Raw genomic sequence first — 15,334 nt, forward strand, 5'->3', positions numbered from 1 at the left:
ATTGGTGATAATAAAAATCATGAACATGATATCCAAAGCAAGCGTATTTTGTGACACAGAATCTATCAATCAATAAACCTTCAACAGCTGTGCATGCTTAATGCACTAACTACAACCTGCTGTTGAATGAAGAGACCAGGTCAATAAACAAACAGTGGAAGCCTAAGAAATGCATACGACTGGATAAGAAGGTTGCCCTAGAAAGCCAAGAATGGGGGCTTAAATTTGATATGGAGAAAACTATGGTCACATTTGAAGGCTTCCATGCAGAAAAAATGCTACGGTTAAATTCATACTTAAAAGAGTTCAGGTATCAATGAACTGGATGGGTGAGGGGCTGTTAATCTAGAATTTTTAAACACTGGGTTAAAGTGACTGACGTAAGTCAAGGTGATCACAGCTGGGACCAAATGTGGACCCTGGGAAGGATGAAGATGCCCACAGTGATTTCAAAGGAAGACTCAGCAGAGGAGCATATGAAGTGGAAAGAAATGAAGAGGGAGGTGAGACACATGAGACCTGAGGTTCAAATGATGTGATATCAGGGAAAGGCTGGGAAGGGAAGCTTCTTTTAACGAGGAAATCACGAGTTGTTCTGATAGGCTGGGTTGAGTGTCCACCATTTAAGTGAGACAACTGAACAGAAAACCTAAATTATGTCACAATAAAATAGGAATGACAAGCCTTATTTTGTTAATAAAAACCTATTTCTTATTAGCGTTTCCTGAGGGTACATGGAAAATAAGATTTCAAAAATTTAGAGAATGAAAAAGAAAGATTACACACCAATAACTTTACAATTCCACACTAAGTCAGTGGCAGCTCTCTTAAAGCAAGATTTATCAACTACAGCACAATCTATCCAACAGCAAATCTGTGCAGAGAATTACAAAATATTTTTCGGACTGATAAATTTTCACCTATATGTATTTTTCAAAATGCTGCCGAGAGAAATGATGGGGAATTTAAACGGATCAGCCCAATATTTGTGTAAGGATTCCACAGCCAATGTACATAATTTTCTCACTGTTAATGCTCAGCGCTGGGCTCGGGCTTGCCAACCAGTGGAATGTTCAGTACTGCCCCTGGCTGACATCCCACTAAGCAATCCTTCCCCAACCTCAAACATTCCCAACTATCCTAGTCATGCCAATTCAACCAATGCCCCTCAACCTTACGTAAACATTGACTTACACTGAAATATATCCCTACTCTGCTTCATACTAACTGTAGGCTATTTAAATGGCCTAAGCCTAAGTTTCTTTAGCTATAAAATGTAAAATAGCTGACAAAATACCTACTCGTCTTTGTTGCAAACATAGGATGTACAGTAGGCAAAAGGCATAGCAGAGACTGTGACCAAAAAGATGATTAAGAGTATTATCTTGACCCGTGAAGTAAATGGGGTTTAAATATTTTAGTATGTAAGTTTCAATGAAGTTAAATTCATGTTAAAAATTGGTGGCTATTTTAGGTCAGTGGTTTTGAAATTCATTTAACAATGAAACTTTTTTTCAAAAAAAATGTACACAGAAAAGAGCCAAAGCAGCTATAGTCTACAAAGGGATGAGAGAGCCCAGATCTCATTACCTCACTCGGCTTCCTTTGCACTCCCTTCCACCAGGCACCCCAATTTCCAATGTCTGTTCTCAGGGCTCCAAGGAACACTATAAAAAGTAGCAACTGATACAGTATAAGATTATGGGAAGCAAGTCCCCATTGCCAAGAGGAATGCGGTAATTTCTGATTTTAAAAAATGATCATTCTTTCCCTTATGACATCTTAAGGAGCACTTGATAGTTTCAAAATAATTGTATATTTCAAGATTTCTAGAGTGAGTATGTAATTCTTTCACAATGAAAATTGATTAATCTTTTTCAGATGATCTTTTTCTACTTTGCCACCCTCCCGATGTCCCCGTTCCTGCACACCTTTGTACACTCCTCCTTTCTAAGAAAGTCAAAACAAATGCACTTTTGCAATCAAGTAGCTTGTCTCTCTCCATGACATCCCATGAGTAAGAAATTGAACACTGGGAGCCCAGGTGACTTAGGGCCCCCAGAAAATTTGCTTGATCACCAAAGTGCTATTGATTTTTTAAACTGAAATTAAATACTTTTAAGAGTCCAAACTCTCCAGTGTGCCATAGTCTTCATAACTCTCTTCAAATGTTAAGCCACTGCATTATCTTCCTGTCCCCTGAAAGCATTTGAGCATGCCACAGGGCTTATAACTTGGCAAGGCAACTTTTGGATTCTTAAGAGAGTCCACTGCAAGTGACATTACTAGATTTGGGGCTTTTTGAAGTATGTGATCATCTCTATACCTAGTCATTTAGTTGGGAAATTGCTCCCCACCTGCCAAAAGACCTTTTAGCATTCCTATAATGATTGATTCAATATCTACTTATTCAGAAAACATAGTGTACTAAGCAGTGAGCTAGGGGCAAGGGAAAAATGCAGTGAATAGGACAGGCCCTACCTCCCAGAGGCTCAAGGTCAGACAGACGATCAGGTAAACTTAGGTGCTAACAACACAATGTGACATCATGGTTTTAGAAGTATCTAGCAGTGGGGCACCTGGGTGGCTCAGTCAGTTAAGCACCCATCTCTTGACTTCGGCTCAGGTCATGATCTCACTGTTCATGAAATCGAGTCCCGTGTCGGGCTCTGCTCTGACAGCGCAGAACTTGCTGAAGATTCTGTCCCTCCTCTCTCTCTGTCCCTCCCCTGTTCATGCACGCACTCACTCTCTCTCTCTCTCAAAACAAATAAATAAATAAATAAATAAATAAATAAATAAATAAATAAATATTAAAACAAAAAAACTAAAAGAATAATACAGGGACAGGCAAGGGGATGCCAGGAAAGGCTTCTCAGAGGGGAATTTGGCTTAGCAAAGATCCAACAATGAATGCGGGGAAGGGGTGGGAAGACAGGGTGTAGATGCATGTTCAGCACGTGCAAAGGCACAGGAGAAAGAAGAGGTAGCATGTGATTGGAGGGATTGCTGACACTATTGTTAGTCTTACACGTGATGTTCTAAAACATTTACATGAACAGAAAATCCTAAAAGATGGGGCGGGGGGCGGGACACACTTCCAAAGATGCCACTCTACCAATGACCACGTGAAGAGTGTCTGTCCCTACAATAAAAGGTATATGGGTATATATATACATATATACACTATATATATGTATATACACTCTGCACATTCTGCCAGATACTAAGTTTCTAACTCATTAGTAATTTCTAACATTAGATTTCTTGTCCTGCAGTCATACTCCTTGATTAGAAAACTCCGCTTAACAAACATTTCTGTATTCTCATATCCTTTCTAAAAGGAAGACATTGTTACATTCTTGGGTGAAAAAACAGTGAGGTCTCAAAAGAGTATAATACAATCTGGATGTATATACTTTATATGAATACAGACATAAAAACTTCTGAAAGAATAAACTCTAATACTTTAATAGAAGATGGAAAAATCGTTGTTTCTTTTTGTTTTTTGTTGGCTTATCTCTTCTTTTCAATTTTTTTTTTTTTTTACTATCAACACTATTTGTGTATTTTTAAAATCTCAGTTGTATCCTCACAATACTTTCCTTGCTGGAAGCTCACAATCAGGGAACCCCCCAGGGTCCACGGCCAGGCCCATCACGCTCCCCTGCCCAATCCTTGTCTTTCTTGACTCAGCCTGCTCTCCCATCTCTAGTAGCTGTCACTATCCACTTTACCCTTTCTGTGTCTCCTACCACTAACTGCGTGACCGATGGCAAGTGAGATGAAGGACCAGAAGAACCCCAAACCTTTGTGGGTCTTAAGGATTTTACTGTCCATCGATAAGGGAGAAAGGAGGAGGCAGGAGATCAGAAGCATGACAAGTATGGGGAAGGAATGACTTTTGCATAAACTTCCAAACTGTCTAGAGTTGAGGCCAGACGCTGGCACACCCCTGAAACCAGCAGCAGTGCCGAGAAGGTGCCCATGGCAGGCCCTGAACCACTGACGGCTGTGAAGTTACTCTAAGGAACGCGGGAATCAGAGGTATTACAAGGAGCACTGCTAGAATAAAGTGATCTAGGCTGCATACATACCATATGTTTTCAAGCACTTGAAGATGGTACTAATAACCAAATTCGTAACATTTAACACCTCCTTTCTCATTATTTCTCAATGAAATGACACTAAAACTATCACTCGCAAATAAGTATCCACAGAATCTTTCAATGTTAAAGTGTCCCCATGGTCAAAGGAGGCCGAGAAACCTACTGTAGCACAGGTTTTGGTGTGACAGAACAGGGTTTACTCCGTAGCTTCTTCACCAAACTGAGTACATCTCAGCATGTTTCTTAAACTTTCTAAGCCTCAGTTTGTACATCTGAAAGTGAGAAGAATTCCTTGTACCTTCCCATGAGGCAAAACTAACTGAACTCGGTCTCCCAGCTGACCATCGGCTCTCCCTCATTCCTCACCAAAAGTCGACCGACGCAGCAGAATGGCAAATGTTAACGGGCACTTCAACCTCCACACGAAAGGCCAATTCACTAGGCCACTGGCCAGCCCAGACACAGCTGCCTCTGGGCATTTTCTCTTATCCACAGAAACATAAAACATACACATGTAACAAAAATTCTCAATATTATTTTATTTGAAAAGTAGCATGCCTTTAGAACAAAGCGTAACTTCTTCTTAGAATGTGTGACACAGAGACAATGGCTTAATTTATCTACAACCTGAACTGAAAATTATTCTTTAAATATGTCCTCAATGGTTTAGAGAAAATGATTGCTAAAGAATTCAAGATAATCATGTACTATCTCTCCTTGAGATTCCCACCTCCTTTCATGGTGAAGTAAGTCTAGCTTACCTGAAAGGACACTCTTAATGGAATATCAGAAGTTGATAAGCACTTTAAATCAAAACAGCGAGATTTAAAAAATTTTAAATGCCCAACTGACATGCCACAATGAGAAATACATAGTATCAGATTCTAATGTAGTTAATGAAAACAATGCATTTTTCTCTTCAGGAAAAAAATGTCTTCTTTGCCATTAGCTATAAATCCATAAAGGATTATCACGAAAGGGATTATGATTATTATACTAAAGCAACCTTTTATATATTGTTTTGGAGAACAAGCTTTCGGGGAGACAAAGCAATCACACCAACAGTCCCAAAGAGTTATTTTTCTTCTTTAACAGACAGTATGTTCTGCAATACAGACACAAGTCCCAGGTATTTAAATCAGAGACAGAAGAAAATACTATCCCTTAATAGGATTACATAGAAAAGGAAACCTCTCTTACTTGAAGAGCAACCATGGTATTGGTTCCTACAGTGAAAACTGATGTTATCTTAATTAGTTAATTATTCATCCCAACCCCCCTGGCTTTGCTCCTGGAGGCATTCATACCTTCTCCACCTCTTGCTGTGTTAACACCAGTTCAATAATTTGCTGATAAAGAATCTTACTGCAGCATCTAACAGATCTTAGAGATTAAATGTCTGGCTCACTCCCTCATTGTACAGATAAGTAAACTGAGCCCAAAAGAACTCAAGTATCTTACTGAAAATAAGCTAGCTATTTGAAAAACCGACCCACAGCATTCCCCAGGCCCCACCTCTCACTGGGTGAACAACCTAACTGTGAAACTGACTACTCAAGTAGATATCTACCTGAATAGATATCTGGGAGAGACTGGGAGAGAATGTGTTCAATGGGCCACACAGCGTATTTTAACCGCTAAAATAATCCAAAAGGATATACACCAACCTCCTTGGGACAGTCAGTGCAGGAGCAGCATTAATTCAGCTGAATCTCCTCTCGATTATTCTTTTTATTCATAATTACAAAGATGACAGCACCCCAATAAATTAAGAAGTATGGTAATTTTATTCTCTCGCAGTAAGTACACATGTTATATGTGTTATATTTTCAACTAGTTAATCAAATCAATACACCAATCCTGAGGCTTAGGCTGTACATATGGGAAATGTGATAACCGTCTTAATTAAAGCTTTTTTGATATCTAGACTTCAGCACAGATCCTAAGCATTTTAAAGATTCACATTAATTCCAACCTTAAAAAAATGTATTTACAGAGGAAAGCTTCTTTTGCAATTTGTATGTTCATAAACATTTCCATTAGCTAAGCGATATTTTGGAATGTGATCAAATGATACTGCGTGTCATGTCCTAACAGCAAGGCTAAATCTCTGACAGTTCTCACGTGTGGCCACTGCTTTTTTCAACCTGTGTCCCAGAAAATCCTAACTTAACAAGTGAAGACAGCAAGTCATATTTTAATGGCTACCTTTCATTGTAACTCTACTTCCTAAATACAAAATTGGAATTGGACTTCTCTCACACTGTTAACAATCTAGTACTAATATAGGCATCTGTCCTACCTCCCCCTCGAGAGACAAGTGATACACTCCAGCTACAAAGAACTTCCAAATTCTTCCCAAAACTAAATGTGAAAAACAAAATACCACTCCTTAAAAAAAAAAAAAAAAGGTATGGAGAATTGGGAGACTGAATATTTATGTCAACCTTCAGAAAATATGGAAACGTGCAGCCCCAACTCACCAGGAAAATTATTATTTGTGATCGAACTACTTTGTGACATCTTTCATCTTTTATGTATTTCACTTCATACCTAGTATTCCGGTTCTGCACCCGCTTAACTCCATCAACCCCCAAACGTCTCAAGAAGCTACTACAGCAGAACATGAACAGTGCAAGAGTTCTGCTCATTGCCTGTGGCGTGATCTTAGACACACTTGAATCAGGCATATTTATTTCCCCTCTGTTATTTAAAACGGAGGGACCTCAAGTTCGGGATGTGGCTAAAGGACAGCAACAAGAAAAAAAAAAAAAAATACCCAAACAAGGAACATGCTAAGAACAAAGGAAACACAAGCCTGTGAACAGGAAATGAAGCAACTCTATACACACAAATACCTTTTGGGGCCGCCAACGTAGGTGAAAGTAAAGGTGGAGTCTGAGTATCTGAAATCTGAAACGGAAAAGTCCTGTTAAAAGCTACCCCTTAACTGGGTTATTAACCCCGGTCAGGACTTGGGCCCCCTATTTACTGGAGCCAAGGGAAGGCCTGGCGGGGCGGCAGGCGTGGGCTGGAGAGCCGGGCGGTCCCCTCTCCGCGCCACGCCGAAGGGGATGCTGCGCACCCCGGGCCAGGTGCCGCGGGAGGCCGCCCCCCGCAACAAGTGCCGGGTGCCATGGCAACGGCGGGAATTTCCCGGTAGGGGCGGCCGGAAGCTGCCCCAGCGGAGCTCGCGGCTGAGAAAGCAAAATCCGATCCCTCTCCCGGGGGAGCAAAATGGACGAAAGGCGACCCCCAGGCAGGGGAGCAGGGCGCCTCGGAAACCCCGGGAGTCCCTTCTCTTTCCGGGGCAACGCGCTGCCAGTCGCTGGGGACTAGCTGGAGCTGAAGGCGGGGAGACCCGGCCAGCGCTGCCCCCCGAGGGCCTCGGCGCCGGGCGCAGCCAGCCAGCCAGCGCAGCGTAGCGCAGCGCAGCGGGCTCCATTCCCGGCTGCCGCCGCTCAGCCCATTGCGCAAACCCGCGGGTCCTCCCCTCCCGGCTCGGCCGCCGCTGCCGAAAGCCCGGAGGCGGGCTGAGACGCTCCGGGCATCCACAAGGGGGTAAAAAGACCACGCACGGCCCCTCTGGCTAGACCCCGCTTCGGGCCACGGTGGTTCTGCCCCCAGAGCTGGTGGCCGCCCCAGACTGGGGGGGAGGGGGGAAGGGAGGAGGGGAGAGGCTGGCGCCCCCTCCCCCTTTTGGCTCCCGCTCCCGCTGCAGCAGCTGTTGCCAAATGAACCCCGGAACGGGGACGTGCAACCCACCCCCAGCCCGAGCCACACACGTCGCGGTCAGAAAACTGGGAAGGGGGGCGGCGGGCGGGCAAGGGAAGCTGGCTCTGGGTCGGAGGCTCCGGAAAGGCGAGAACTCACCTGCAAACAGGCAGTCCTTCTCGGCTCTGGACTTCTGGATCACGACGTCGATATCCTTCTGAATTCGCTCTTGCCTTGAACACATCCCCATTAAATAAATCCCTGGAAAAGAAGCAGCCGCTATTTCCACCCCACCCCACCCCCCTCGCACGCTTCCAGCTTTCGCAAATATTCAGTTAAAAATGAAACCTCTGGCCGAGGCAGGGGCTGAAGGCGAAGTGGTTTCGGAAGTGATCCTGGGTGAGAGAGGAGGAGGTGGTGGAGGAGGAGGAGGAGGGGGAGGTCGGCTTTGCATTCCCAGATGTGACCGCCCAGCTGCTGCTCGCCACTGCTGGATTCCAATTTCCTCCCCTCCTGACAATGGATGGTGATGACACCGAGTCTCACTTTCTCCCTCCCCCGCCCGGACCAACGGCCGTGGGGGGCCCGAAGGTGCTGGAGACGGCCGGAGAGCGATCACCGGCGGGGCGGCGGGCGCCGGCGAGGGGCGAGCCCCGCTCCGCCTCACGCGCGCACACCCCTCGCGGCCCGCACGCCGGCCTTCCACACCCGCGCACACTCGCGCCCGCGGGCGGCGGCGGCCGTGCCGAGGCTGCTGCTGCAGCGCCGCCCGCTGCAGACCCTCCCGCGCCCAGTCACCGGGTCCCGGCCGCCGGGGTGTGAATAGTATCCGCCATCCCCGGCGCAGGCTGGGCGTCCCCGCCCCGGCCGCCGCTCGCGCCGGGGGCTGAGTGGGAATGTAGGTAGTGAAGACTCCCCGGGGCTCCCAGCCTGCCCCCCCTTCCACCACTTTTATGAATTCGACTCCACTTTCGGAAGGGATTATGAGTCATATGGAAAACCCAAACCGGAGTGGCTGGGAGGGAGGGGAAAGGGAAAAGAAAAATCTTTAAAAATCGAAAATAAATAAATAAAACGAACAAATCTTTCCTTCTTGCCCCATCAGGCAAGATGGAAAAAGCCTTGACACGCCTCCAGACATACACCTTCCCGTGCCCTCCCTGCCGGAGTCTTTTTCTCCCAGATGGAAATAGTCCAGCCCCTTTGGGACACCCTTTAGGAAATGCAGCCCCTTTCGAGGGACTTCCTCTACTTCCAAACACTCACCAGCTCTTCCCTCCTAGGGATTTCCGTCCACAAAAAATTGGCAGAGGCAACGAGCACGTGCCAGGGTCTCCCTAGAAGATGGATATCTGGCTTGTTTTAAAAAGCCACTCCTTTGCCGGTCAGGGGAAAGCTCCTACAATCTTGTCTGGTTTAGAAGTGAGATGCTGCTCTGATCCTTACTCCCCGTTCTACCTAAGGACAGGGCAGGGCTGATGTAGCCGTCCTGCCTCTATATTGCCACATGCCCTAGGACGAGCCTCCAATGGCACTTTTCTTGTTGTTTTGTCCTCCACCGAGAAGGCTTCCCTGAGCAGACCATGTCTCAGCTGGTTCTGCATTCCCAGGGCCTGGTGCAGTGCCTGAAATACAGGAGGCAGGCCTAAGTGTTGGTTGAATGCATGAACGGTGGTGCCTTGCAGCCTCTTTTCTTTACGTGTAACACAGTCTTAGCCAACTTCCTTATCAGCATAAGTATGCAGGAGTTGACAAACTGCCTCAGACCCTTAATCAGTCCAATTTGGATTCTGATTAAGCGGCAACATGATGTTTAGGAGAATTAGAAATCGCTATCACCCCCGACAGAACCTTAAGATTCCAGAGACAAATGCAGTGAGAAATCATATGTTCCAGTGTTGCAAATCCTTTATCCTGCAGAAAAGAAAACATGAAATGATTTGTCAAACAGCCTAGAACACATCACATTCATCATGAATTATGAGAGGAAATGTTCCTCTGCACTCAGGACCACTGCCATCTTTGATGTCAAAGTCACAATGCAGTACATTTTCTGCTCAGACCTGTCCTGAAACTTCCTGCGTAGGGCAGTGTAGGGCAGGGCAGGTTCATGTTCTTCCTGGGCGTGTAGGCCCCTTGGCTACCAAAAGCACTTCCTTCTCTTCCACAGGGTATCACTTGTACTTCCCCCTATCATTCTGTGCTCTCACTTCTCTACAAAGCTTAAGATCTATCAACTCCCCCAAATGTATTTGATGGTTATCTCCTTATCCACGAAGCTCTCATTCTCCAAGGAAATCCCTTACTACAAATAAATTTGAAATAGTCTTAAACCTACCTGATGTTTTTTTGTCTGGATCACTTCTTGGTTTACTACTCCCTTCAAAAAATAGGGCTTCTTATGATTTGTCCTATATTTGATTTTCTTTTCAAGCCTCACAGGCTGCCCTGGTTTTGTTAAACAAAACTGACCTCACTCTGTGCATGCCCTTAAGGTGTGATATATTTAAATATTTTTAAATGTTAAGGGATAAGATTTAAAAAAACCCTTTCTTTCGTGGCATGCATTTTTGCAAGAGAAGTTTCTCTAATAAAAACCATGCATCAGTGTTCCATACTAGATCTTTATGGCATAATTATTGCAGACTCTGCCCACAGCCAACATCTCATTTACCTGACCTCATCTCAGACTCTTATTTAAAATTTAGCTTATTTTACAGTGATTAAAAACTGTATGCATGTTTGAGATGAGGAGGTTATATCCCTGCCTTAACCACTCCTGTGTGCACACACATACTCACATGCATTCAGGAACACATCACATAATAGGGCCCTTAATCAGTTTGTTAAATAAATAAAAATCATTCACAATGAGAGAGAACTCTGGTAGTGTGCTATAGTAAATTCAAGATAATAATCAATACGTTGGATGATTGGGTCTAGTCAAAAAACTCCCACCAGGTTAGAAAAACAATCTCAAGCCAAAAAACAAAATTTATTAGAGGAAAAATGTAAATTTTTCACCTATACTAAAAGACCCAGAAGCATAAGGCAATGGAAATGTAGCATTAAGTTCAATGGTTGTGACATAGTAACTAATAGGTCATACGTATCCAGAGGTTATGAGAACAGCCTGACATTGCTCTATATGCTTTACATAGATTAACTCATTTAATATTCACAATACTCCTAGATGGTAGCTGTTCCTATAATTCTTCACATTTTACAAAAGAGGAAACTGAGGCACAAAGGAGTTGATTAACTTCTCGAAGCAGGGACATAGACTGCAATTAACTTTTACCTTTCTCCAAAACGTTCAGCAGTTGAGCTGAACTTTGAGAAAAATAAACGTTCAGAAGTCTCACTTCAGAGTAAACTGGCCTCACCAATGGCAGCAGGCCAGGAGTTAAGCCAACAAGAAGCCCTTTAATGGATTCTGAAACAGGCCTGGAGCCTACAGGCTCTCAAAATAGCCTCTACTAGTGGCAGTTATCTTTCCCTTTCCTGCATTGAACTTCCTTTCCCAAAGGAATCCCAGTCCTCAGTTACATCTGAAGAAAAGTCAAAGCCTGACCTCTGTTATTTCTTAGGAATTAAGAAAAGAGGTTGGGAGGCAGAATTAGCAAGAGAACAGCCCCCTTTCCCAAATGCATGATGGTGTCATCAGTAGCAAATGCCCCTGGGGACGCAAAGCAGCCTTGGTCAGCCCTGGAAACTGCACTGTGATAATTTGCTTTTGAGGTAGAATGAGAGTGAAAAAGGGAGAGAGAGAGCGTGAGGGATCGCGATGGGAAGACATCACCAAGAGCTTTTAAGCCAATGGGAAGAAGTGGGATTTTATATGAGAGAAATGGGAAGTCACTGGGATCTCAAAATTCTTTCCTACGATCTATAAGACCTTCTTGCAGTGGCTCTGTAATGGACAGAAATCCATAAAATTCAAAATGCCTGCTAGGCCCAACTGGCCTTTCCTAAATAAAGTGGATTTGGGCAATTCTTTCTGCAGTATTGCTTTGGGAGAAACTGATCCTGCTACACTAACCTCATTTGGTAGGTCTAGCAATCAAAGTATGAGCAAAACAAAGTCACCCTTGAATAAACTCGACAAAATGGAAGTGAATTTTAGGTAGTTTGTTGTGGAATTTGTCTCAATTTGGTCTTTACCATATCGCCTAACCTAAGGTCAAATGGAGCATCGTGTTGGTTTCGTTGAGATTTGATAGCCCTTTCTAGCAACTTTAAGACACTTAACTAACACCAAAGCTGTAACAGAAAAACTGAACTGCTCTTTCTAGTTCCAGACTTCTCTTTAATTTCGTCCCATTTGTCTCTCCATAAACTTTAATTCCCGTTTCTACCATAGAAGCATCCTTGGCCCTCATTAAATTAGATGTCTCATCATCCCATTAAAACAAACTCCCACTTCTCAGCTTGTACTCACTTATTCATTCTACTTTGTTGTATACCTATCCCTTGGTTTATTTTTTTTATTTATTTTTTAATTTTTTTTTCAACTTTTATTTATTTATTTTTTTATTTTTTTTTCAATGTTTATTTATTTTTGGGACAGAGAGAGACAGAGCATGAACGGGGGAGGGGCAGAGAGAGAGGGAGACACAGAATCGGAAACAGGCTCCAGGCTCTGAGCCATCAGCCCAGAGCCTGACACGGGGCTCGAACTCCCGGACCGCGAGATCGTGACCTGGCTGAAGTCGGACGCTTAACTGACTGTGCCACCCCGGCGCCCCACCCTTGGTTTATTTTTAAAAGTGCGTAAATAATGCGTGGATATATTCTCAATGCAAACTACTTAAGCATATATTAATACAGAGAGCAAAATTTGAAAATTCCTACATATCTAAACCCCTAAATCCACTCCTGATCCCAAAGATAATTAGTATTAATAGTTACAAGAGAATCTTTTCATTCTTGGATTTATATATCCACATATATATGTTCATCGGCTTATACATACACATCTTAATTTAAAAGGAATCACATAATACGTGTTGTTTTGCAACACGTAAACGTGTTGTTTTTCCACTGTCTTGGAGAACTTTCTATGTCAGTGCAAAGAGATCTAGCTCATTTCTCTCAGCTACCGTACAGAATTTTATTGAACCGACAGGCCATAATATACTTTAACCATGCCTCTGCAGTCATGATAGGTTTTTCAAAATGTTTTCTGATTAAAACAATTTGCAATAAATGTATATCTTTATGCACAATTTCAGCAGTTTCTTTGGAATATATTGGTATAAGTGGACTGACTGGATCACAGGGAACTGACAATTTAAAAATTTGATAGGTATAAACAAATTACTCTCAAAATAACCCTATTTTATATTCCACCAACTGTTTTTGAGATTACTAATTCTTGCATCATTCCCAGTAATAGGTACTACAAATCTTTATCTTTTTTAGCAGGGAGGATGAAAAATATTCATCTTATTTTGTTGGTATTTCCCTGATTATTAGTGATATTGGGCATCTTTTCAAGTGTTTTTTGGTAAATGGTATAGTCTTTTGAGTGTACAAGTATAATTGAGTATGACTGTCACAGCCTTTCTCTATTTTCTTATTGAGTTTTCTGACTTCTTATTATTGATTTATAGGAGACCTTTATATATTTCAGATAGTAATCACGTTTCTGCCATAGATATGCTTTAGTCAGACAGAAACTTTAAATTTTTATTTATTAAAAATAATAAACAATTTAGGGGCACCTGGGTGACTCACTCAGTTGAGCATCAGACTCTTGATTTTGGCTCAGGTCATGATCCTAGGGTGATGGGATCCAGCCTCTCATTGGGCTTCACGATGAGCATGAAGCCTGCTTGGGATTCTCTCTCTCTCTAAAAAACAAACAAACAAACAAACAAACAAACAAACAAAACTTAAAGCTAACTCTTTCAAGGGTGCCTGGGTGGCTCAGTCAGTCAAGGGTCCCACTTTGGCTCAGGTCATGATCTCACAGTTCATGAGTTCGAGCCAGAGTCAGGCTCTGTAACTGACATCTCAGAGCCTAGAGCCTGCTTGGGATTCTGTATCTCCCTCTCTCTCTGTCCCTCCCCTGTTCATGCTCTCTCTCTCTCTCTCTCTCTCTCTCTCTCTCTCTCAAAAATAAATAAACATTAAAAAAAAATTTAAAGCTAACTCCTTCAGATCAAAACTACTTCCTCAAAAAAAGTCTTTCCTAACTTCACCAATTCACTAATATTTCTTCTTCCCTGAATTCCCCATTTCTAGACTGTAAGTTCACTCATCTTAGTAACTTCAGAAGAACTTTTGATTGAAATTATTTTAATAGGATGCAAAGGAAGTAGTGTAATGAATAATTGTTCAATTGACATGAAATCTTAATTACTCTGTTTTAGTGTTGTTGTTTTAAGTTTCTTGAATATTTGATTGCCCTGTTACTCTATGTTTCCACTGCTCCTAAATAACCTTTGGCACAGTGCTGAGTATATACTGGTGAAACTCAGTACATATGCATTGATTAATTGATTTTCTTTTTGTTATGATCTTGAATATTTCATGCTATCTCCACAGAAGAGAAGCATTTCTGTAAGAGTGTGCCATTGGATATTAATTTCATATTATATAATGATATTTCCCTCCAAATTGTTCCAGATTCAAGTAAATTTGTGGAAAGTGGATTAAATCAATTTAAATAGGTTTCTCTCCAACTAATTTGAGCTTGTAATGTACCTAACTAAGAAGGATATATGGAATTTCCAAAGAGTTTTAGCTGGCTAACCATGTGGAGTTTTTGTTGATTGGTTGGTTTCTTGGCAGTGAATTGTGTTTCATGTAATTTCAATAATTTATCTGTTTCAAGTCAGGTAAAAACTTCCACTATACGCATTCATTTTCTTCTTTGTGGTATCAGTTGTGAAGCATTTTTAACACTCATCCCAGGAAAGGCTTGTGATGATTGAAGTAGATTTTGAAGTAGAAGAGTTCGGATCAAACTCTGACACTCCAACTTACTAGTGATGTAAATTTGGACAAGGTACATAACCACAATTTGTTATTACTTAAACTCTCAGTTTTCTCATCTAAAATCTGAGAAGAACAATGGCTCCTGTCTCTTTATGACTGAAGAAAAGGATGAGATAAGCACATGCAAAGAAAAATAAAGAATTTGCTTAGTAAGAATTAATTACTCTTAAGGAGCCACTTTTCAAAAATGTTCTCCCTCACTTCCACATACAATTGACTAAATCCTCCTTTGTTTCCCCAATTTACCTGGTAATTTCTATTGTATTGTTGGGATGCATTTGTTATAAGTAAGTTATAAGTCTCTGTGTGGGGCCTTCCTCTTCCTCATATTTGTAACCCCCTCATGCTTGGTGGCAACTGGGAACCCGCACAGATTTGAGGTAGTAGAAGAGGATGGAGGAATTCTAGAACAAGTGCTTCCCTGGAGGAACATTTCTCTTCTTTTACTTTCAACTGTTCAAGATATCCATATTTCTTTGTTCTGAAATAAAGTTATAAAAAATTGG

General features: G+C 42.4%; 1 protein-coding gene across 2 annotated transcripts in view; it reads right to left on the reverse strand.

The window, feature by feature from the left end:
• The window catches only part of PARP8 (poly(ADP-ribose) polymerase family member 8), a 183,916-nt gene extending 171,627 nt beyond the window's left edge, over nt 1–12,289 (reverse strand). The window contains exons 1-3 of one of the 2 annotated variants that reach the window (XM_047850835.1): nt 9,090–12,289; nt 7,983–8,084; nt 6,968–7,022 (exon numbers count right to left, since the gene is read on the reverse strand). In XM_047850835.1, the coding sequence (XP_047706791.1) occupies nt 6,968–7,022; nt 7,983–8,073 (146 nt within the window). In that variant the 5' untranslated portion in view covers nt 8,074–8,084; nt 9,090–12,289. Of the gene's footprint in view, nt 1–6,967; nt 7,023–7,982; nt 8,085–8,171; nt 9,049–9,089 lie in introns of those variants that run through there. The other variant, XM_047850824.1, reaches the window with a different exon arrangement.
• Nucleotides 12,290–15,334: the final 3,045 nt, after the last annotated feature.

This window comes from Prionailurus viverrinus, chromosome A1 (genome assembly GCF_022837055.1).
Source record: "Prionailurus viverrinus isolate Anna chromosome A1, UM_Priviv_1.0, whole genome shotgun sequence".
Taxonomy (NCBI): Eukaryota; Metazoa; Chordata; class Mammalia; order Carnivora; family Felidae; genus Prionailurus; species Prionailurus viverrinus.